The sequence below is a fragment of the Chrysemys picta genome, chromosome 8 (genome assembly GCF_011386835.1).
Source record: "Chrysemys picta bellii isolate R12L10 chromosome 8, ASM1138683v2, whole genome shotgun sequence".
NCBI lineage: Eukaryota > Metazoa > Chordata > Testudines > Emydidae > Chrysemys > Chrysemys picta.
The window spans coordinates 58737742-58763013 of record NC_088798.1 but is presented as its reverse complement, the minus strand read 5'-3'; the positions used below and the strand labels follow the sequence as shown (position 1 = coordinate 58763013).

The window sequence follows — 25272 nt, the reverse complement described above, 5'->3', positions numbered from 1 at the left end:
TCACGCTGCCCTGCCGCCGCCACCATGCAGCACGGAGACCGGGTCAGGCCGAGCTCTGCAGCTGCGCTGCCCCAGGAGCTCACAGCCCCGCTGCCCAGAGCATTGTGCTGGCGGGATGGCGAGCTGAGGCAGGGGGGAGGGGAGGGGGAGGGAAACAGCAGGGGAGGGGCCGGGGGTAGCCTCCCAGGCCAGGAGCTCGGGGGCCGGGCAGGATGCTCCCACGGACCAGATGTGGCCTGCGGGCCATAGTTTGCCCACCTCTGGTCTAGGTATACTCAGTCCTGCCTCAGCACAGGGGTCCCTTCCAGACCTACATTTCTATAAAAAGTAGAAAAGAGTTCTGCCTGTATGCAGAGACGGGAGCCATTTTTCCCCTCAGAGTAGCTGCAGTCTGTTAGAGGAGATTTACTTTTGTTCTTTCTTGTTGCTTTCCTTAGACTAAAATGCAGTTGAAAAGCATAACAAAAGGGAGCCTGTAATAGGTCCTAGCCGGGGCTCGACCCTTCCGGGCAGAAGGGGAGCCACACCGACTCACTACTGTGGGAACAAGCAGTCAGTTAGTCCCGAAGCTCTGGCTCTTTGGTGCAGGGCCGGAGCAACCACAGTAAAGCTCAGGCCCTCGGTTGCAGGGGACTGAGCGAGTAAATAGTTCAGAGCCCAGGCCCTGGATCAGGGCGGGGCAAACACAGTTTAGCTCAGGCCCTTGTTGCAGGGGCTGAGCGAGCAAATAGTTCAGGTATGGCACGCCTAGGCTTTCTGTAGCCGAGCGTTGGGTGAGGGGGAAGCCTGCCACCCGTGTGGGGGTGGCAGGGGGGGGGAACGCAGGCCCACCCACTCCACTGCGTTCCAGCCCGGGGCCCTAGCAGCGGTTACTGCCGCTGCTGGTCAGTGGGGTATCCAGACCGCAACACACTGACATTGGCTCACACTCGGTTGCAGCCGGCCCGGGGTCGGCTACCCCCGGGCTACTTCCATGATCCCCCTCAAAGCCTACCTCGTTTGTCGCGCCGGGCTCGGGCCAGTCCATCTGCATGGGCTCCTCTCGGCCAGGGCTCGGTGGCAGGTCCGGTAGCTCTGCCGGGAAGTCAGGCCAACGGTCCTCGGGCGGCTCCTCTGGGTAGCAGCAGGGGCGGAGGGGTTCGGGTGCAGTCTCACCCTCAGGGTTGGTGGGGTGGGGTTCCCAGGGATTCTCCCAGTGACGGGAGCGGACGGGCTCCGGCGGCTCCTCCTCGTAGCATGCCCGGGGTAGCTCAGGCCAGCTAGGGTCCAGGCCTCGGTCTTCGGCGGTCTCCTGGCCGGGAGCTCCCGGCCGCACATCTGCTCCCTGTGGTGGCTGGCCGCCGACTGAGCTCTGGCGGCCGGCCTTTATACTTCCTGTCCCGCCCCTTGACTTCCGGGGGGCGGGGACAGGCGGTGGTGGCTCCACCCACTCTGGTGCCTGCACGTGGGCTCCCTCTTCTGGGCAGGAGGGGAGCCACACCGACTCACTACAGAGCCACATACAGCCCTCACAGACCATAAGAAGGGTCAACCCAAAGCCTGGACCAGGGGTGCTGAAACAATTTTTATAGTGGGGGTACCGATGACGGCAACAATGGAAACCATCTATTTGGTATTATTACCACTTCAATTCAGGGGGTGAGGCAGCAACCCCAGCACCCCTAGTTCCAGCACCACTAGCTGGGACACAGAGGGAAGTACACTGAGGATCCCAAAGCCTTCACATCAGATTGTTCTTTGGTGGTTTTAAGAAGCCCGGCACCCCCATTAGCACCCAGAGAGACAGAGAACTGAACAGGCTTTGGAAACTAAACTCTGGGAATAACACCACCACCAGAAGCGCAGTGATTTCCCTTCATCCTGCCTATGCTCAAAGAGCAGGGAAAGGGTTAAAAAGACCAGTCTTCTGTGGCAAAAGGGGAGATGCTGCAGGGAAATGGAAAACACAAGCCTGTGGCTTTTAGAGCTGTCCAGCATTATTACACCACAGGAAATGAAGATGTCACTTAGTGCAAGGGTTTGTCAGGAAGCACAGACAGTTCAAGCCTGTGATGAAGCAAATCCAGCATCTGGCTGCCTCCAGGGAGTGGCATTTGGAAGATGTTAAGCAGCTTTTCCTCTGCCCACTCATCCCATCAGCATCTACTTCCCATCTTTACCAACAGATGTTGCTGTGGCCCCAGTCTCACCAGGGAACAGAAGACCCAATCCATCCCTGCTGCAACTCCATTGAGCTTTTTCCTTCTTTTTCTTAAAAAGGAGGGGGGTTGTTTAGTTTGGAGAAAAGAGAAGGCTAAGTACATAAAAGTACAGGAGAAGGATTAAAAAAAAAGTTGTTCTCATTAACCTCTGAGGGCAGGACAAGCAGCAATGGGCTTAAATTGCAGCAAGGGCGGTTTAGGTTGGACAGTAGGAAAAACTTCCTGTCAGGGTAGCTAAGCACTGGAATAAATTGCCTAGTGAGGTTGTGGAATCTCAGTCATTGGAGATTTTTAAGAGCAGATTAGACAAACACCTGTCAGGGATGGTCTAGTTATTACGTAGCCCTGTCTTGAGTGCAGGGGACGGGACTAGATGACCTCTCGAGGTCCCTTCCAGTCCTACACTTCTAGGATTCTATGAACTGGCCCATTTTTGCAATGTCGCAGATCAGTTGCTTTGAGAGCTGGAATCCAGTTCCAACACCAACAAGGACGGGATACTGCATCCCTGGGGGTCGATTGCTGAAGGATGTGCAGAGACGCTGCTGTTTTAAGACCTTTGTGCTCTTGTGGGGCACTAGAACAGCAGATCACACTTTGTACAGGAATGAACAGGAGAAAGTATCATGTAGATCCCCCTAGACTGGTAGGGAAAGCCAGCTACTGGTATTACCCTTATGAATTTCCTTAAGAAGTGCAACTCTTGCCATGCAGAATCCCAGGTTTTCCCTCCAGTAACACAGTGGATTTATTCCAATAGCCCTATACCCATGGCAGTAACTAGATTTCTTCTCACCAGTAGGCTTAGATTTCACTCAGGAATAGTGAGCCAGAAATAAGTGTTTTACAAACTTAAGTTTAGTATTTGCCTCTGTATCCACACCTCCCCCATCACAAGGTGACCAGCCCCTTTAAGAGGGAGTGGGGTCCAGTGATCTTATTATGAGTCATGTGCAATCTCCCAGTTGGGATTGAAAAAAGGCACCTGGTTCATATAAAGAGAGCGAGACAGTCAGGACAGGTGAGAGCTTCCTGAGTAGGAAAGGAGAGACCCAGGGAGAAAGAGGGGCAGAGGAGAGCTGGTACAGTGACCCACTGGGAAGAGCAAAAGATTGAAGGTGGGGGAGTGGCCAAGGCTGGAAAACACTTGCCAAGTTAAAGGAGAACTTGAGCAGAGGCTCCTAGGAAGACAGGGAAGAACCAGCCTGATTAAGAGAAGCAGAGCCCAAAACAGCAGGGGTGATACTGGAGGGTGGATCCCAGGACTTGGGGAAGGACTCACAGGCAGAGAGGCTTGAGTGAGTGGCAAGCTGTGGGAAGCCCCCTTGCTGCAGGCCAGAGTGGAGGGCTGTAGGAAGCCAAGCCCAGAACAGGGGTTGAACCTGGAGGGATAGTCCCAGAGCAGGGGCAGAACTCACAGGCAGCAAGGTCTAGGTGAGTGGAACACTGCAGGGAGTTCCGTCATGGAAGACCTGATCTGGGGTTACTGGAGAAGTGTTGTGGGAGAGACGTGAATCTGGGAAGTCTCAAGCAGATGTCCTGGATCAAGGGCAAACAGAGTCTGGAACAGCCGGAGATGGACTCTCAGGAGGTTGAGCTGAACGATGTCCCATGAGAGAGCATAGAAAAGTGCTGCAATTGTATCCATTGTACTCGGGAGGATTGGAAAAATGAGCTTTAGCATGGAAGTTCTGGGGACTGTTGAACATGCACAACAATAAGCTGTGCCCAAAAGGTGAGAGCTTGAATGGACACAGAAAATGTTCTCTTCATACCCAGACTAAGGAGGAACAGAGGCAGGTGCATCTGTTGTGCCATGCACGGCCTAGGGCTTGAGGGCACCCTAGATGGGTCTTGCCTCCCCCAATGAAATGCAGCCCTCTCTGGGTTTTTACGGGGCAGCTGTTGAACAGGAAGTATAACACAATGCTGAATCTAGTCATGACTTTGAGTGGAAGAGCATTTAGGCTGGCAAATTATTTCCTGCATTACTATTAGTTTGGCCAGGACCCCAGAGAAAAGCCCCATGAGATCTTTCATGACCTCAGTGGACTAGAACTGGTAAAAACAAACAGGACCAACAGTTCAAACATTTTCTACCCTTTCTTCCATTGAAGTTGAAAATTTGTACTAAGTTTCTGTTAGAACGTTTTACTGTTCTAACCAGGACCTTGGTTTCACGTCTCATCAGGAGGGAGTTGAACAATTGGACATGCTTTTTTGACATTCCCCCCCCACACACACACACACACGCAAAGTTTGAGGTTTGACACACTCCCCCTTCTCTGTTTCTGCTGTAGTCTCACCCCCAAAAGTGACATTTCCCAAAGCACAGGACTCCCTAACACTGTGCTGGGATATTGGCTCGGTACTCACTGGTTTGCCAATTTCTAATCTCTCCGATGGGAGAAAAGGAATGCAAGAGATCACCATTCAGCAAAGAAGGCTCTCGGGGCAGCAGATCAGTCCCAGAGAAGCACAGAACTTTTCCCAAGCAGTCACCGATTAACCACTGAATCCCCTTACACAGGGATTTGACACTCTTTGCTTTCTACCATGTTCAGTTAACCACATCCTGTTTTCACAGCTAATTCTGGACCTTAATTTAACTACCTCTCACAGAGCAGAAGCTGAAAGGTTACAGAGCCGTTATGTGGCACTATAGAGCCAGAGCTGCAATGCCAGCAAGGTGCCAGCTGAGTCTCCATAGCAGCCAGGTGATGGACATTGTGGTGCCCGCATAGTCACACTCAGGGTAGAGCAGCTACGCTGTCCCCATGACAGTGATGTGACAGGACTCACTGGAAATATTGTCCCCTTTTTTCATCTCTTGGTGTCTGTTGATTTTAAGCCTTTTGAGGCAGCAATTATACAGCACCCAGCACAATGGGGCCTCCATCCTCACTGGGGGCCTCTGGGCGCCACAATAATAGACAAGAATTTACTACCACCCAGTGGTCGAAAAGGGAGCTGTCCCACAAACATGCAAGATGTGTCTCATCTCTCTCTCACTGATGAGATATCATTCCTGTGCGGAAGGGAGTGGTCATTATCCCCATTTTACAGAAGGGGAAACTGAAGCACAGAGCAAGTTAAGTGATTTGCTCTATAATATGGGAGGAACCAAAGAGCTGCACCACGACTGAGCAGATCAGCCCTCACCTCTTAACTCTGCCACCATCTTCCTGTGTGACCTTGGGCAAGTCACTTCATCTCGCTGGGCCTCCATTCCCCCATCTGTGAAATGGGAATAGGCAGTGTCTATCTAGAGTGCAAGCTCTTCCAGGCAGGGAAGTTTACCATGTCTGTGCAGCACCTTGTACACTCCTGGTGTCTCTAGCCTGCAATACTTGACTATTAAACAATGTGACACTGCGATCTGAATTCAGGAGTTCCTAGCTCCCAGTGCTGTGCTCATAGCATTAGAACACACCTCTTTCTTGATGTCATGGGTCAGAGTAGACAGGAGTACCTGACCAACCTGCAGTATGCTGGTCAGCATTTATACACCTCCAGTTCCTATACTACATAGTCCTCACTGATCTTTCCTCACATGAAAGCCACTTCCCATCCCAGGCCCTCTGATTTGTCATTGCCCTTCTCTGGACCGTTCATATCTCTGCTCTGTCCTGTTTAGTGAAAGTGGTGGAAGGAAGTTTGGTTGTGGCAGATATGGCGTTGGCTCCAAACTACTGCACTGCAATTAAAATCAGATCATTCTAGGACACACAATCAACCCCACCAGCACCTGCCTCTCACAAGCCAATCCCCATCACTGTTTGAGAGTAATTAAGATAGGATTTCAAAGACATTTAAGGAGGACTGGAATGTGGACTCAACCTTCAGTCACATGGGGCTGAAGAAGTAAAGAGGAGAGAAGGAATGTGACAGTCAGTGGAAAATGCTTCCCAAAGCGCCTCATTACCGATGGACATTTATTCATATTTAAACTGCTCTATTGCCAGGAATGTACAGTATGTCCCCCAGCCAGTGTGTCTTCAGGTGTTTTGACTGCAGTTACAGTTTAGTTTCTTGTTTAATCCTCTGACAGCTGCCAATGTACCACGTCTCCCTGGGGGGAAATGCATCACCTGAATGGACAGGCTCATCCTGACATTTTTTTTTTTTTGGCCTATCAAAAGTCACCTTCAGTGGATTTAAACTGGTTTTCAAAAAAGCCTAAGGGGTTTAGGCACCCACCTCACACAAAGTCACAGGAACTGGACAGTGTTGCGATAACTGAGCCTACAAAGTCACTCTAGTTGTTAGTTCAACTGTAAGAAGTGAGGGAAAAGGTCACAGAACCTAAAAACAAGTGGTGATGGGGAAAGGTGAGGAAGAGAAAAAAAAAAAAAAAAAAAAAAAGAGACAGACAAGCTGGATGAAAACTAACAAAACGGCCTCAAGGCTGGTGTTCCAATCATGCCTGGTAAACAAGAGAAGCGTGGAACTGCTAAATAAAAATAATAATAACCCCCCCCACACACACACACACAAAATAGGGGTGTCAGAAATTAGGCCTAGCTAGTGTACAAAACAATGAGGGGATGGACTATTCAACCCAGCACTCCTTTTTGGGGTCCTCAGAAAGACTTGTGGGAGGGGAAGGCTGGCTACTATGACAGTGACTGAAAGAAGGAGAAGGAGTGAACTCCATCACCATGGCTGTCATCCCCTCCATCTCCGGTGACATTGGAGCTTCATCCTAACCCTGAGAGGTCTGGTCAACACATATCGGGACCCAGATGACATCACCACCTCCATCTGAATCCTAAACACCACCTGGGATATAAGACACTCTCCCCCCACAACCTTTACCCTTCCCACCTTATTTCTCCTCTTTCCTAGCTCTCTCCTTTTGTCTAATAAGAGTCTGGCTTAGCCAGGGAAGACGTCATATTTTGCAACACTGCTGTAAGCCTGTGACTAGAAAGAGGCAGGTAAATGCAAGACCCTGAACAGCCTGATGCTGGTACAAGTTTCCCATCCCAGGTCATCCCAGTGGCCGATAAGCCTGCATTTTTCCAGCAGTGAGGTTGCAAGTGAGAATCACCACAGACAGAAGCTGGATTTTCTATCTTTGCTGGTCTTCTCTCCCTTCTTGTTTTGTCTTCTAGGAGCCGCAATTGAACTTTAACGGTGGCAACAAAGACAGCTCTAGCTCATCTCAACCAACTTCTTCTCTCTTCCCCCAGAAGCTCTGTTATCACCATCTAAAATACTGTCAAACAAGGGGGGGGGGGGAGAGAAGAGGGTTCTTTCTAAAATCTCTCTCTAGCTAAAGGGAAAGGGAGCAAGGAATTATGTTAAAAACCTCACTTAATATTTTGCATCTCAAATGCTTTAACTGTTTTCCCCTCTTCTGTATCTTTAATACAAGGAATTTTATAATGGAGTGTTTGCCATGGCACTAAGCCCACTGAGGTCTCTATCACCAAACCCCCAATCTTGTTTAAAGCGGTTTTCTTTTGGACTGTGATTGGGTAAGGTTTATGCCTTGGACTCTTTAGGTCCTTATTCCTGCTCACTTAACAGAACAGTAGCTAACTCCCTTAGAAGAACCCTTTGAGCATTGTATCAGCTGCTCTGGAGTATGAAGTTGTCTATCCACAGAACAGGTACAAGCCACAGCGTGGCCATGCCAGCTTCCCCACAGATGAGCCATAAACTTGGCCTACTAGAACCTCCTCTATAGATACCAGGGCAGCTCAGAGTCCAAAGGCTGTTTGATTTTCAAGCTGTCCGCTGAGAATGCCAACAAATGTTCCAATCAGTGTAATTTATCATGTTAGTTTTCAGTGGACTGAGTTCCCCCTCTTTTTTCACATAGGCCTAACCAATGTTTGCATAGTAACAACTTTCAGTCACCATTATGCTGGGCTGTATTTGACCCAGGCGGAATGACCTATCGATGAAAGAATCCATAACCCACTTCCAGTCCCCGGAGTCATCCCGTCATCCTCATCCTAGCCTATTGACTTCACTGGCATGTAGCAGCAATGAGGGGGCAGGGAACCAGCAACGAAGAGGTTAAGACTAGATTTGAAGACTGGAGTAACTCTACAGTAAATGTGTCAAAGACCCAGCCCTCTTGATACATTTATCTGGGCTGCATGGAATAATCACCATGCTGCAGAACCTAAGCTTTCATTGGAAAGAGTAAGATGCCAGCCCTTGTGGTTACACAGAAAACGTTCCAAATATGATGCGTACATAATTGGTGCAGTCTTATCTGGTGTCTGTAGAGCTGTTGTCCCAAGCTGTCTGAGAACCATAGAGTTCCTGCCCCCCCAATAGTCAGCTTGGGATGTTAACTCTGAAGTCCAGTGAAGACATGAATGTCAACATGATTTCACGGCTGATCATGTTAGTGGATGAGAAGAGAGAAGCTGCGAAGCAAGGAACAGACCTAGGCATTTTGCCACCCAGGGCAGAAATATTTTCAGTCCCCCACCCCCAAAGAAGCCAAGCAGAAAAGGTGGGGTGGGGAGCTGGAAGTTGGCACCCAGGGTATCTGCCCTGCTTGCAGGTTCCTAGAACCAGCCTTAAGTGAAACCCAGAAGGAGATGCAAAAGGACAAGAAGAGAAACAGGAAGAGATAGGTATTGTCCTAACAGGGAGCTGATTTTCAACAGCTGGTTCAAGTTTTCCAATTGAAAAAAAATGGGGTTTCACCAAAAACAAGGACAGTTTGCAGGCAAGTGTCCTGTGAAAAATGTTTGTAACAGGAACTTCTCAAGCAAAACTATAATTTTTATTTAGCTTCATTATGAATTTAGGTTCTGTTCTCATTTTTGGTTTTTGAAAGCCAAAGAATTGTCAAAAATTGTGGATATACATCTTCTTTCTCTTTCTGCAACTAAATGCAGTAGCATGAATGCTGAAGGTGGTTTTTCCCTCACTCTTTCCTAGTTTTCATTTTTCTACTCTTTTTTCAAAAGGTCTCCACTTCTCAAAAAGCTACAGAGCTACAAAAGGAAAAAGGAGACTGTGCTCCAACTTTTGAAATGTTAAGGAAGTTTTGAAGAACAGAAAAAAGTAGAAAAACCCCACAAAACTAGATATTCATTCTATGCACTAAGTATCAAAAATGAGTGGAATGGGGGAGATGAGGGAGAGGGAAAGTTTAAGTTTTTCTAAAAATAGCTCAATTTTTCTTTAACCCCCGCCAATTGTTCCCTTCCAAACCTTGCAAAATGGAAACACTCAGAAAAATGTCAAAAGTTGTTTCCATTTTTTGGACCAGCTCTACTATTTTCTCTCTGAACAATGCTGACTGGAACTGTAAGAGACTGAACAAATAGCGATCATCTCTTAAAGGTTAGTTAGTATGTAAAGCCATGGTTCTACTCTTGATCTCTGGGCAGAGCTGCCATAGATATCAGTGCGGGCTCAGATGGGGGATGAGGAGAACGTGTGGTCCTAAATTTATACCTGGATTCAGCCCTGTGCAGAAGGAGAGAGCACCCCTGTTCTACTGGCTGTACCAGCCAGTTCTGCTTACTGCAGATTACAAGAGGTATGCTGCTGGGCAGGATTTGCAGTCAGGATTGTGCTTTCACTCCCACAATGGGGGAGGGAGGGAGGGGAAAAGAGAGGCAGCAAAACCCAATCTACCCTGAGTCTCCTTCTCTCAGCAGCGTGGCTGAAGCTCACGGCTTGTCGAAGATGAGACTAGGCAGTTTTGTTGAGAATTCAGGCCTGCTGCCAAAATTGCCTCTTTGGAGAGGACTTCTGTGCTCAGGCATAACAAACAGGCAGGCAAAGAAAGCAAGGGAGTACGAGCTAAAGCAGAACACGCACAAGAATGCAAACCGTTACACTGGCTTTATCTCCAAAGTACTTCATGGAAATCAAACGGTTGATCCTCACCACAATCACTGAGAGGGGTTTATCATGCCCATTACACAGAAGGAAAAAGCAAGGCAGAGAGGTTAGGACTTTGTCCACTCTCAGAGGAGTTCATGTTAGCACTGGCACTAGAATTTAAGAGGGTCTGGACCTCTCGAGGTCTCTTCCAGTCCTAGAATCTATGAATACATGTTTGTTCAGCTGAAGAGACTACAAGATGGCAGGAGAACGGTTTTCTGGTTTGATCAAGGAGTCAAGAGGTCTACTAGCCTCTACACCTGATTCCACCACCAATTTCCTGACGGCTTAATTTCTCTCGTCTGTAAACTAGGTCCAACAACATCCACGCTCAGTCCGTTAATGTTTGTAAAGCGCTTGGTGATCCTGGGGCGGGAAGTGTGATAGAAAAGGCAGAGTTAGAGATCCTAGCCCCAGTGAAGGGACGTGGGCCATTGGACTTCAATGGGGCCAGGATTTCACCCTGTATTTCTGCGTATAGGGTACATGCAACCCAAAGAGAGACTCAAACCCTAGAGCGGAAACCTTAATTACACAAGAAATGGGAAATTCAGTGAGACGTCTCAAAGGAACTTGCTCCCTTTGTAATATTTTGCATTACTGTTAAACACGCACATTTCCCATAGAGATGTAGTTGAATTATGCCATAACAATGACCATCCTGACAGTTTAAATTCTAAGCCGTGATATTACAGTAGCATTTATTTCTACCAGCTGATTTTTTTTTTTAAAAGCCTATTTCAGAGGCCCACTAAAGACAAAGGAAGATTCTCATCTGTTTCAATGGGCTTTGGTTGTAAGGCCTGAGCCAAGAGAGAACACTTGAGGGATCACTCATTCAAATAGACGCAGTTAGGCCAGATCCTCAGATGGTATAAATCAGTGTAGCTCCATTGACTTCAACGCCCACTTCCCCCTGCTGGGAACCTGGCCCACTTGTGTTTATAACCCTCTGTGCCACAAGTACTCCTATAAAAAAGTGACGTTGCATTTACTGGGGGGAAAAAAACCTCTGGTGCCTTTATTTTAATGGACACTCAAATTATTCTTTGGTCAAGAATTGCACCCTGGGCCAAGTCCTGCCTGGCATGGGGTGGGTATGAAGGAATTCTCATGCATGCTCAGTCATGGGACAGGATCGCAGTCTAGTGCTACTGAGAGTCCTATTTGGCAGGAAAGAGCTTCTGCAGCAGCCTGCCAGGCTCCCAGCTGGTCAGCCTGTAGGCTACAGCCTGTCACACATTTTACCCAGCGGTGCCCCCTGCTCCTTTACAGAAGAGCTAGGAGTTGCATCTGCCACAACCAGCCCTGATGACTGTGTTAGCTATGCTGCTACATGTTCCTCCCCTCCCCCTTCATCATGGAAGGGCATGATGGTGCCCTTGGAATGCAGCACACCTTCCAGAGGGCACAACATCTGAGATATTGAGCTGGGAAAAAAGCGAGAGGCTACCATGCTGGTGGGGCTGCTTCCAATGCCATCTTAACCCATAAAATCATGAAGGGAGTAAGTATTCACTTCCTGCCCAGACCCCACACCCAGCTTGGATCCCTCCCTCTCTGCGAGGACCTGCCACTCTTGTTTCCCTAATCTGCCAGAACCCCCTTGAAAGCCCCTCACCTGGCCACCACCCTCCCACGGAACCCTCCGCCATGGTCTACTGCCTACCTGCTCAGCCCAGCCCTATGCCTGCTCCTCCCCACCCCTGCAGAGGGGAGCTTTTACTCAGCATGGCTGCCACTGCAGTGAGTTTACCCACTGGTCACATTGGGGAGATGCAGGCCATGGGGGGTGGGGGGAGAAGGGGAAGAGATGGACACTCCAGGGACCAGGCAGGGTTTGCAGCAGCAGACCTGTGGGGCATGACAGATTCACTCCAAGCAGAACTGTAAGCCTGTCCTGCTGCTGGAATCAGCAGCCCCCCTGTGAGCCTCAAACCCCGACCTGGGAAAACACTTGGCTAAGGGCTCAGTGGCTCCTGAGCGGAGGTTGGCACCCCAGAGGGATGGGGGAGGGAGAGAGATCGTGTTACACCCCAGCAATCCCAGGGCAGGCTGGAGGCCACACCAGCCCTGCTGTATATTAGCCCTGACTCAGGAAAGCATCCGTGCTCAGCAGCACTGCACCCAAACGCATGCTTAACTCCCACTGAAGTCAATGGGATTCAACACGAGCCTACATGTCTTGTGAGCAAGACACGAGAAGTCATTGTTCCGCTCTACTCTGGTTAGGCCTCAGCTGGAGTATTGTGTCCAGTTCTGGGCGCCGCATTTTAAAAAAGATGTGGAGAAATTGGAAAGGGTCCAAAGAAGAGCAACAAGAATGATTAAAGGTCTTGAGAACATGACCTATGAAGGAAGGCTGAAAGAACTGGGTTTGTTTAGTTTGGAGAAGAGAAGACTGAGAGGGGACATGATAGCAGTTTTCAGGTATCTAAAAGGGTGTCATGAGGAGGAGGGAGAGAACTTGTTCACCTTAGCCTCTAAGGATAGAACCAGAAACAATGGGTTTAAACTGCAGCAAGGGAGGTCTAGGTTGGACATTAGGAAAAAGTTCCTAACTGTCAGGGTGGTTAAACACTGGAACAAATTGCCTAGGGAGGTTGTGGAATCTCCGTCTCTGGAGATATTTAAGAGTAGGTTAGATAAATGTCTATCAGGGATGGTCTAGACAGTATTTGGTCCTGCCATGCGGGCAGGGGACTGGACTCGATGACCTCTCGAGGTCCCTTCCAGTCCTATAATCTATGATTCTATGATTCTATGCTTTCCTCAATAGGGACTTTAGAGCAACCTCTTGGCTGCTCTGATTTACACCAGCAGGAAAGGCCCTATGGGTCTTTCTACTAGCTGAGGACTGTCTTGTGTGTGAGGGAATGGGACATCTGTACCCAACAGGGCAGCACAAAGAGGTTTTATCACAGGCCAGAGCCGAGCCCTGAGTGTGAAAGGTAGTCTTTATTTATCCTTCATGCTTCTTTTTGACTACTGATGACCATGGATTAGAGTCCCATGCAGTAGTCTTCCCTGTGCGTCTGAGCTGTAGTGGCCCGGGGGGGGACAGTGGGGGAGGAGAAGACACAAAACAAAACCAAGGCAAGCATACAATCAATGTAATAAGAGTAAAGTTTGCCTGGACTGAGCGCTGCTCACTCACCTTGATTAGCTGAGCAGAATGTAGACATAAAACATAACTGCTTCTTTTTGGTGGGGAGGTGCTAAAAGTATCAGCCTTGATTTACTCTGATACTGTGGAACTCACAGTAGGTATAAATCTTCCCTGGCAAATGCAGTCATTTTCTTTAGTACAGATGTGTGGAAGGCGGGTAGATTCAGTATTTTTCTCTAGTGCCAGTCCCAATAACTTTATCTTCATCCACTTCCAAAAACAGGAGCCGGAGCAGAAGGAATAAAAGGAGATAGCAGGTTTTGTTTTGTGTGAGGGTTTTTTTAAGGCCATAAGATTTTTATGTGTTTTTTTGAGGCTGGCGGTGTTTGTTTGTATTGATCCGAGGGCAATTCAGGAATCTGTACATGTGCCAAAGTGCACGTTCTGCTCTGCCTGCTACCAGTTGCATTACAGCTCAATTTCACCTGCTTGATTAGCTCAGGGGAAGAAAAAATAATAATAATAATAATAATAATATCTGTATAAACTTCCAGGCAGGAGAGATGCCCAAAGGTGATACGAAAGCTGTGCTTTGGAAGGAATAGGAATAGAACGTTCTATCCAGGAAGTCTGGACAAATGCGAGGGCGGGGAGGATAAAAGGAAAGAGAAAGATTTAATAGGCAAGATTTGAAGCAGTGCACTGCTTCAATCACATCAGCACATCTCTGGAGGCCCCCCATAACAGTTTCTGCTGGATTTTGTCTCTCATTTAAGACTAGTACTGGGCTGATTTTCTGAGATGCCAGGCACCCAGAACTCCAACTGAAATCACCTCCCAAATGTTTTTAACTCTTCTGCCTGCCTTCCAGATGTGACCGCACAAAAGTGCTATTTAAGTCTGTAGACAAACTGAAATAATCCATCTCGGAGAGATGAAAAAACATTGCCTTTCTTCTCACGTGGAGGTGCGCTTTGGAGTGTAACAACTGACCAATTCAACACCCACGTAGTTCCCTATTTCGGCCTGCCTCCCTCCAGCAGAGGCATCCAGCTGTGGCAATATTTGGGAGTGGAATGGAACTTGAGTGCAATGCTACCACATTCTTTCCCCCTCTGGATAGACGAGAAAGGAGGACAAAGGAAACAAGAAGAAATTTACGGGCTGCAAGTGCTGCAACCCTTGTCTGTCCATCCCTTGAACAACTATACATTGTCACCCTCTCCTGTAAAATCTCATCTTGACTTAGCTGATATTCTGCTTGGGGTAGGGAGATCACCTGTGTCTCTCTGAAGCACTAGGAATTCTTCATGGCCATGTGGAAAGATTTAGGCTACGTCTACACTAGAGAGCTTGCAGCGACACCACTGTAAGATCTATAGGGTAGCTGCTCTAAACCAACAGGAGAAAGCTCTCCTGTCAACATGATTTAACCACCCCCCAACAAGTGGTGGTAGCTACGTTGACAAGAGAAGCTCTCCCGCAACCACAGCACTGTCCCCACTGGTGTGTATGTTGGTGTAACTTTTGTTGCTCATGCAGGTGGTTTATTCACACCTGAGTGACATAAGTTATATCCACGTAAGTGGTAGTGTTGACATAGCCTTAGGGTGGGATTATCCAATGAACTCTCTGTAGGTCTAACTCCGCTCCCATTGAAAGTTCATAGTAAAATTCCCACTGGTGTATCTCTGCCCACAGCAGCCTTGCTATTGCTGGTCAACAGGAGCAGAATCAGGCCATTGCTGACCACTCTTCGGAAGTTCCACTCATAAATGATACTGGGTTTGAACAATGCCCATTTCCATGAAGACGCTTAAAGTTTGGTTCCGTCTCTATTAAGCCCCAGTAGCCTTGTGCTGTGCCCTTGTAGCATGTTCCCTTTGTTGCGGCTAAACATTTCTTTATACCCAGCCTAGCACTTTCCCTAGCCGGAATGTCTCGTGTGCTGCAGGATCCAAACTCCTATCCCATGCAGCTCCTGTGCTGCTGCCAGGGCCGGCTCCAGGGTTTTTGCCGCCCCAAGCAGCAAAAAGGTGTGTGGGGGGGAAAAAGCCGCGATCGCAATCTGCAGTCTTCAGTGGCAATTCGGCGGCTGGTCCTTCACTCCGAGAGGGACTGAGGGACCCACTGTCGAAGAGCCGGACGTGCCGCCCCTCTCTGTTGGCCTCCCCAAGCAGCTGCTTGCTGGGCTGGTGCCTGGAACCGGCCCTGGCTGCTGCTTGGGAGAGAGATTGTGAAGATATGGGAAAGGACCAACATGGCATCTTGCAGGGATCAAGGCTAACTGTAGGGGAACCCTCATATTTTTAATGCAGAAAAGCATCCGATGAGGAGAGAGAATACAACTGGAAATGCATTTTGCACAGTACAACGCAGTGTCCCAGTTCTAGACAAGTTTGGCACACCTCACCATAATGCTAGGTTTGCCTGCGGTATGTTATTCCAGAACCACAGGCTCTGGAATGCAACTCTAGAGACATCTATTTTGCTTTAATATTCTATATAGTTTGTTAGAAAGATGGATCAAAACATTAGTATATGTTATTCAGCCACTAGATGTTTCTGTATGCTGTACAAGGTTTCAGATAGTGTGTGATCCCTGGTAAACAAAAGAGACAGAGATGGAACTCATGTTGTCTGGAAGCCTGTTTGTAGTTGCAGCCTTTTTGTAAACAAGAGGTGTTTATTAAGGTCAGTGGTTCCATATATTATGACTCTCACTACCAGAGGGCATTAAGATTACTTTAGCCGGAAGTCCAGAGACTAAATCTGATCAAGATTTTTTGTCGGGGGGGGGGGGGGGGGGTTAGACCAAGAAGAGAGAAGAAATGCTCCCCCCCCCCCCCTGAAACTGTTACAATTTTTTGAAAAACAAAACAAAGCAAAATGTTTTTCTGTTTGTTTTCCAGAAGCCACATTATTTGTGGTTTTCTCACTAGGAGATTTCACAAAAAAGTTTAACCCCAAATATTTTTTTCCTTTTGGAAAAAATACAATATCTGACACAGGATTAGGTTTCTTGAAACCTGTATTTAAATTAATTCTTCAAAGCAATTAATGGATTTACTTATAAATTCTCCAAAAAGTCATTCTTTTCTCAGTGTTAGTGCTGCAGTTTCAGGGAGGACACTACTGTACTCTTGAGGTATAGGAGAATTTCTGACTCTGCTGCAGACACAACTCAGCTTACCTTTATAGAACCACAGACACTGCTTCCATAGCGACCCAGGATTTTTATTTGACAAGGCCATAAACGAAGTCTGCCTGCTATAGGAGTTCACTCAAGCTGGTTCCTTGGCTGCCTGAGATCCAAATAAAATTGCATTCAATTCGACACCAAGTTCAGACAACTTGATTCCCTCCCCTTTCTATCCAAGACGAGGCAGGGGGGAAAATTAACACAAGCACTTAAGATGTTATGAGACTGTGATATGCATTGCTAGCCTGCCCCTTGGCCCTGAAAGCCATAGATTATTTAACAGAAAGGAAGGCATAAATGAGCCAGAACAATAGCAAGAGGGAGGGAGGGGGATATGTTTTTTAGTTTCTCACTCCATGCCCATTAGTTTTGTTTCTTATTTAGGATACTGCATTAATCATGCTAATATGTTAGAGCCAGGCTTTACACTGTAGTCATTACTTTAATCAAACCCATCAGCATACCAAAGAACACGCTACCAGGTGGGAATAGCTGCTACCACTTGCTGTTAATTACTTTGCATTTTCCAGCAATCAGCAGCAGGGGCTTAGATTATAATAAATTCATGACTTATGGGCCCATAAAATCATTACCGTAGGAAAATATGTTTTATCAGGGATTCGTCGGGCTGCTGCTCAGAGAGAGATTTCTTGAAGGAAATGACACCCATGAAATTAAACCAATCCTTGCAGTCAGCAGAAATGCTAATGCAGGCACAAACAGAAGGGAGGTTTCTGCAGTAGGGTAGGGAGGAGGAGAAGACGCTGGAGCAGAACTCAGACAACCTGGAAAAATAGGAAAAGCTGGCTGGGAGCCAACACATACATGTGCCAGGTGGAGGGGGGACAGGGAAGGGGAGGAGAGTGTTGACAAGGAAAGGGAAGTGCAGGCGACATGAAGCAGCCACAGAAGGAGGGCTGGCACGGGGGAAGGAGGAGGAGGAGGAAGAAGATCCAGTTAGGGGCAGCAGCACCTGGGGAGGGGTCAAAGAAAGGAGTAAGGGATGGTGCATGAAGAAAGAACCCAGTTACAGGCAGATATTTATGTCAACTAGGACTCAGGGAGCAGAGCATGGGCAACTGGTATAATAGGCCAGGGGAGGCTAAGCCTCCCCTAACCCAGGCCGTGGCCCCACCCATGCTCCCCCTAAGCCAGTGGGGGCTCAGCTCAGGCCAACCAGTGGCTGGGCTGGCTTGGCATGGGCTCCTCTGGCCGCAGGGAGTGGGGGGGCACTAGCCTCCCCTAGAGGGAGGGTTCCCCTGCCACTGATTGGAGCAGAGGGACATATGCGTGTCCCCCTCACCCACTGCCCCTTCCTCTCCTGCATGCCTCATCTCTCACCAGGGCTCCCTCTGCACCTGGCTGATCTAAAGCCTTAGCAAGTCCTGGAGGCAGGCAAGGTTGGGGCTTTGGAGGCATAGCTCAGCCGTCTCATGCTCCTGATATGGTGTGTGGAAAGGGGCAAGGAGCAGGCATGGGCAGACCACTCTGTCTCTGGCTGGGGAGCCCTTTGCAACTGCAGATTCTGCAGCCAGTCCCTGATCTTCAGCCACTCTCCTCCAACACCACTCAGCTGCACCTTTGAAGACAGGCTGCAGAATCCTCAGTCCCAGTTTGCAGGCTGTTCTATGATGCTTCCAAAGAAGCACTGCAAAAATGGGATGGCTCAGCAGGACCTGGTTGCAAGTGGATGAACAAGTCTGTCTCCTAATGAGACCAGATACATGTATTGGGAGGACTGTCACAATGCCCCTATACAGCTACCATCAGCATCCTTGGGGGTTGGTCCCACAGGTTAAGACCACTACAGCCGTAAGCCAAGGTGGTCATTAGTTTTGGCCACTAAACTGGGTCTAGTTCTGCCTGTTCTACACCTGTTCTGTGGCTAAGCAGAGAACTTCAGTCCCACCTGGCTGTCAAGCAGGCCCCCAGAACAAGATGAAACCAAGTCTCCAGCATGGAGATACAGAGCACTAAGCATTCAGCACACTTGAGATGCCTTTTCACCAAGATCTTTCCCTCCTCAAATCAAGCCGCTTTAGGCCAGGGAGGGCTTGGGGCCAGCCACTGACTTCCCAGCCTGGTGACGAGGGTACCAAAATGGAAGCAAAGTTATGGGGACTGGGTGGCTCAAGGAATAGGTAATGGGTGATGGTGCCAGTTACCTGCAGGTCATGTGTTCAAATCTAAACCAGGTAAGCAGTGACTAAGAGGTAAGCTCTGAAGGCTGTTCAGCACCCTATGGGGCAAGAGTTGGTGGCTCGATCCAGTTGAATGTGTACATCACAACTAGCTTCCCTTATTGCAATCCTCAGCATACAGGCATGGAGATAAGAGCTTCCCTAAAGCCCACGAGTTGGTCCCTCCAGATCAAAGCTGAGACATGCTGACTGGTCCTGGTGGGGAAAACTCATGCTGTATCTGTTCTACCTGGGAAAACTGACATCCTTGTTTTCACAGAGGCATGCAAAACACCCATGATTTGTGTCAAAGTTTGACAACCTTAACTTCTTGCACATTTGAAATCTAGGCCTAAAGTGAACTTTTTGTGCCAAAACAGGGCCATCCTAATTCAGAACAGCAAAAAGGACTTTGATGGCTAAATCATGTAACATTTCACATTCTCTCTGCCAAGGGGCCATGGCATGTTCCAAAAATGATAACACTGTGGGCATGATCCTGTACTGAGTTACTCCTATTTTACACTACTGCAGTTCCTTTGAAAGCAAGTTGTCACCCTGTCTGGAGTGGCTCATGACCGAGTGCCTAGCTCAGAGCATACTGTCACAAACAGGCAGACACCCCAAACTACTGTAGTCTATCATTAGATTTCACAAGGCCAGTAACAAATGTGAACTCCTGGATCACTATAACAGTTACCATGGAGTCACAGACAGTCCCCTTAGCCTCTCCCATCTATCTTGCCACCCAGACAAACTGGACTTCGTGATAAATGGTCATTTACTTAAAAAAAAAAAAAAAAAATAAACTGCACACCATAGAATATCAGGGTTGGAAGGGACCTCAGGAGGTCATCTAGTCCAAGCCCCTGCTCAAAGCAGGACCAATTCCCAACTAAATCATCCCAGCCAGGGCTTTGTCAAGCCTGACCTTAAAAACCTCTAAGGAAGGAGATTCCACCACCTCCCTAGGTAACCCATTCCAGTGTTTCACCACCCTCCTAGTGAAAAAGTTTTTCCTAATATCCAACCTAAACCTCCCCAACTGCAACTTGAGACCATTACTCCTTGTTCTGTCATCAGGTACCACTGAGAACAGTCTAGATCCATCCTCTTTGGAACCCCCTTTCAGGTAGTTGAAAGCAGCTATCAAATCCCCCCTCATCCTTCTCTTCTGCAGACTAAACAATCCCAGTTCCCTCAGCCTCTCCTCATAAGTCATGTGCTCCAGCCCCCTAATAATTTGTTGCCCTCCGCTGGACTCTTTCCAATTTTTCCACATCCTTCTTGTAGTGTGGGGCCCAAAACTGGATACAGTACTCCAGATGAGGCCTCACCAATGTCAAATAGAGGGGAACGAACACGTCCTTTGATCTGCTGGCAATGCCCCTACTTATACAGCCCAGAATGCCGTTAGTCTTCTTGGCAACAAGAGCACACTGTTGACTCATATCCAGCTTCTCGTCCACTGTAACCCATAGGGTTTACACATTTAGTTTACTTCTAGTCCCAAGAGACCAGTCACTCATCCCAGATCAACTGGTACTCTTCAGCTTTTCTCAAATACAGCCACCAGGGGCTTTTCTTGCGGCCACAGCCTCCTGGGCAGTGATTGCAGGACAAAGCAGCTGCCCCTCCCCCTCCCTGTTGCTCCTGGATGAGTCACCTTAGGGCTGGTCTACACTAAGGGGGGGGGGGAGAAAAATCGATCTAAGATACGCAACTTCAGCTACGTGAATAGCGTCCTCACAGCGCGGGATCGATGGCCGCAGCTCCCCCGACGACTCCGCTACCGCCGCTCGCGCCGGTGGAGTTCCTGAGTCGACGGGGAGCGCGTTCGGGGATCAATATATCACATCTTAACGAGACGCGATATATCGATCCCCGATAAATCGATCGCTACCCGATCAGCGGGTAGTCTGGACGTACCCTTAGCGTTGGTTGCTGGGGCTGCCAGCAGGGTTTCTGCCCTGCCCCCTCCCCCATCTAGACACACCTGGGGCACAATACTGGAGGAGCAGGCAGCCTGTGAATTCCTCACCTTCCTGGAGGTGGTGGGGATCAGGCTTCAGCCCTCGGATGGCAGACTCTGGCCACAGGGCTTCAGGCTTTGGCCCTGTCCCCTGGCCGCAAGGCCTTGGGCTATGGCCCTGGGACTTCAAGCTCCTTCATGGGACCCCATCCTTGGGGCTTCAGGATCTTGCTCCCCGCTGCCTCCCCCACCCCTCATTGCCCCTGGCTCCTGCTGCCTGTCCATCCAACTCCCCATCCAGGGCTTAATTTGTCCCCAGGCTTGCCGGGGCTGAGCAAGCTTCACAGCAGACTTAGTAGCTAGCTGGGAGGCTGTGAAAAATATTAACAAACATACACATATCACTTTTCACAGCAGCAGACTTACTAGCTAGCAATAAATAATAATTTTGATGTTCATATTTGTTTTTCCTAAAATACTTTAGGAAAAAAAACTGTCAGAGCAGCCACCAGCAAGAGTTGGCCACCAAAAAATTTGTCATGAGAACCTGCTCTAGATCTTACACCAACGTCAATGCCTGTAGCCAATCCTGTAATAAACTATCTAAAGGTTTATTAACTAGGAAAAAGGAATAAGTTATTTACAGGTTAAAGCAAGCAAACACACACCATTAAGTTACCATCTAAATCCTAAGAACAACAGAGCTGCAGTGGGACTTTTACCCACTGAGAAGTGGGCTTTTTATCCATGAAAGCTTATGCCCAAATAAATATGTTAGTCTTTAAGGTGCCACCAGACTCCTTGTTGTTTTTGTGGATACAGACTAACACGGCTACCCCTCCAATACTTAGAACTGCAGTAGTCAGTCAATTCAAAGTGTCTTTCAGGGCAGATGCAGGAGGCAGCCCCTGGGTTTTTTAGGTTAAAAGCCAATTCAGCCCCCGAAACCATACAGGGTGCGCCCCTGGCATTTCAGGGCATACATTTGGTTAAGAAGCATACACCACATCCATTGCCGTCACCGTCTTCCGCTTGGCGTGCTCAGTATAGGTCACCGCAGCGCAGATCACGTTCTCCAGGAAAACCTTCAGCACCCCACGGGTCTCTTCGTAGATCAGCCCCGAGATGTGCTTCACCCCACTGTGGCGAGCCAAGCGGCGGATCGCCGGCTTCATAATACCCTGGATGTTGTCTTGCAAGACCTTACGGTGCCTCTTAGCACCTCCTTTACTCAGCCCCTTTCCGCCCTTGCCGAGACCAGACATTTTGCAAGCAGATAGCTGGTTTCAGTTTAGAATCTCTGGCCCTTCTGAGTTCACACAGACAAAAAGAGGCAGTTTCTTCTTGTCAGGAGTTTTATTCCGGGCACTCAGAGTTCAAGATAACAATGGGACAAGTTCACCTGCATGTCTCCTCTTCCTGGGTATGAGGGGAGCAATCAACAAAGTCTTTTGTCTTCTGATGTTCCATAATGGTTTGGCTGGTGTTCATGGGCCTTCTTTTGTTGGGCAGGAGAGAACGCCCTGGGGCAAACTAGTATTTCACACTTGTAATGCGTCCCTCCTGACTGTGGGCATGTAGTTTCAGAACAGACAAATATTACCTTATAAACATGGGATATAGCAATTAAAAGTGAGATTAATACCTGCAGAAACAAGCATTTCATAGTGTTTGTCTTCACTAAGCCGCGTTGATTTAAGGGGTTTGGTTAAGAAGCACTAAGTCGACGGGAGAGCGTCTCCCATCGACAGACTTAACGCAGTGTCTGCATTGTGCTATTAAGTTACATTGATTTAAGTTACGTAACTGACATAACTTAGATTGACTTAAAGTGTTAGTGTAGACAAGGCCTAGAGAGTCTAAACACATTCTTAAAGGAGTAAAACCTATTTTGAGCAAAACTAACCTACAGGTGACCTGTCTGGTCTGCAGCTACAAGGCTGTCAGTTCTTAGCTAATGCCTGCAGCCTGGGCAAGAGTGGCATCTGGGCTGCCAGCATCACACGAGAAATCCAGCAGTGTTCAACCGAAGTAAAGCAGTTGTGAATCAGGTCCAATTTTTTTTTAAAAAGACTTAAAAAGGGGCTAAATGAGGCAGAGTATTTTCTAAATCTTTTCTGCAGTAGTCCAAAATCCTACAATAGTTCCAGAGCATCATCCATCTGGCAGCGTCCGACAACACGTTTTTGTTTCTGTTTTTTAAGTGAATTTAATCTAATGCCCACTGTTTTATTTGGCAAGAGGTCACTAGCTCTTTTAAACTCTTGTGATTCCTGGCCTATGCAAATACTTAAGCTGGCAAAGGCCCTCAAAGCGTTAATCAGCCAGGGCCCTTCTTTTCTTCAATTTGTTTCTGGTTGAAGATATCCAGGAAGATCAGTCATTGCTGATTTGTTTGGTTGATTTGCCTCTTCCAATTACACTATGCAAGCATGGAACATTATTTAGTGTTATTTAAGCATGAAATTATAAAAGATCATTTTAAATATCAAGACTGTAAAAATAAATCTTTGCATCAAGGCACAGCAGGTCCAGATCCAGTAACTTGTTAATATCCGTGCAGCCAGGCAGATGGCATGAAAACATTGGCGAGCTCTGTAAATTAGGGATTTGTTGCTTTTCCTTTGAGGATCATATTGAGTCGTAGCTTGGCTCCAGGGTTGCGGTGCACAGAATCAAAAGGAACATGGGAGCAAAGTCAGCTGAATAGTAGCTGGGTACATTTGCCTTTCAGGTCTGAAGTCCTGCAGGTCATCAGCTAAGGTAAATGGTCCTAGCGCCAATGAAGTGATGAGAATTTCAGCCAGCTAAGTATCTGACCTCTGGATTTCAATCATGTATAGATCTCAAGACAAGTGAGTGGGACTGTTCTCAACCTCACCCCCGCCTCCATAACTAAAGCAGGCACATTGTCATTTAACACACTTGGGAGTGTCTGCATGAGAGGAGGGAGTGCCAGACTGTCAGAGCAAGCCTTGGTCATTGTCTCTTTAAAATTGTTTTTCCCATACTGTTCTGTTCAGCCACACTCTCCAGCATCTGTTCTGGCTTGCACAACGGCTCCCGACTGCAGGTGTGAAGTCACTTTAGTCCACTATAGATCAAACCAGCCCCACAAGCCTCCAAGGTGCTGAACTGGAAGCAATCCACAAACACAGAGTCTTTGTTTTAAGAGTTAAGGCTGAAAGCCGGTTTCAGTGGAGTCAGTTATCCCCCAACACTTCCTTTACAAGCATTCTTCACCTTAAAATCCCTAAACATGAGTGTGCCTGGAAAGAGAGTTAAGGGACCCAGCCAGTTCCTCCCTGCATGAAACTAGCACTGTACAACTGTGGCCCAGACTGTAGCCACAGATAACAGGAAGAAGCAAGGGAGAGCTAGGGTGACCAGACAGCAAGTGTGAAAAATCCGGACGGGGGTGGGGGGTAATAGGAGCCTATATAAGAAAAAGACCCCAAAATCGGGACTGTCTCTATAAAATCGGGACATCTGGTCACCCTGGGGAGAGCGCAAACAACCTGAGAACTACATCCTGCCACTTTCAGGCACACACGGCCCTGTAGAGGGCGCTTCTCCAGCTCAGGGGTTTTCTTTAGCCTGATCCAAAGTAATTGCAAACCAAGCAAAGCAGAGCAAAAGAACAAGTGGTCCTCTCCTTTAAGCTCAGCAGCCAGTTTCCCAGATCGAACTTTATTCCTAGCCTGGAGGGAATCCATTTCTGCACCAGGCCCCTTGCCCAGCCTTCTGTTTATATCCCTGCTTTAATGAGCCCTCTGTTAACTAAACCTCTTCCCTGCCTACATAAATGCAAAATCTCTATTATAAAGCTGTTGTCTGTGATTTATCTTTTTAATTCCCCCATAAAACCCTAAAGGGCCAGTAAAACAGAACACGTTTGGAACTTGTAGACCAAGTTGGTTTGGAGACGCAATGAGTTTCCCAATTTATTTTGGCTAGCAGAAAGTCAGAAATAGGGAAATGTTTTCTCATCGTCCCTTTGAAACCTCCCTCTCCCCTCACAAAAAGCTTCACCAAATGATTCCCCTGGGATGAGACATTGCATGAAAACCCTCCAGGGACTGGTTTCTTTGGTGGAGGTGCTGGGAGAGGGTTGAAGAACCAGGGTCTCGATCCTGCAAGGTGGCTCCTACATGCAGTCAGATCCCTGTATCTATGCAGAGCTCTGTGCCTGTGTGAAGCCCCATTGATGGCAACAACCATGTGTCTGAGATTGCAGGATCAGGGCCCCAGCTTAAGTGATGGAGCCATTTCTGGCACTGACCAATACTGCCAATAGAAAGAGGGAGGGACTTGTCATGTCTGTACCTAAAAACAAAGGATAAAGGGTCAAGATACAGGCCCTGACCCTACAGTCCTTCAATAACAATTCCTAGCTCTTTTAGCCTGAGATCTCACAGCTCTTTACAAGGATGTCAGTATCATTATCCCCATTTTACACATAGGGAAACTGAAGCACAATTAGGCAAAGCAATTCACGTATGGTCACCCAGCAAACTTCTAGCAGAACCAGGAACAGAACCCAGGCCTTCAAATCCCAGGCCAGCATGCTATTGAGTAGGCCACCCTGCCTCCTACATTAAGGCAGTGGGGATCTGCACAGGCACAAGGATCTGCCTGCACTGACTCTGTTACAGGACTGTGGCCACAGACATTACAAGGCAGAGTTGGAGGCTAGCTGGAGCAGCAATGACAGAGGCCGTGCACCAAGACATGTCTGT

The 25272-nt window shown here is 48.1% G+C and overlaps 1 protein-coding gene across 1 annotated transcript; it reads right to left on the bottom strand.

The window, feature by feature from the left end:
• Nucleotides 1-21522: 21522 nt before the first annotated feature.
• Nucleotides 21523-23787, bottom strand: LOC135973298 (histone H4 type VIII-like). The gene has a single exon (XM_065556041.1). It carries the CDS (start codon nt 21796-21798, stop codon nt 21523-21525), a length of 276 nt encoding a protein of 91 aa, XP_065412113.1. The 5' UTR covers nt 21799-23787.
• Between the last annotated feature and the right edge of the window lie 1485 nt (nt 23788-25272).

Bases quoted from the DNA above. Each gene is read 5' to 3' on its own strand.
- LOC135973298 (XM_065556041.1), bottom strand. From the start codon at position 21,798: ATGTCTGGTCTCGGCAAGGGCGGAAAGGGGCTGAGTAAAGGAGGTGCT.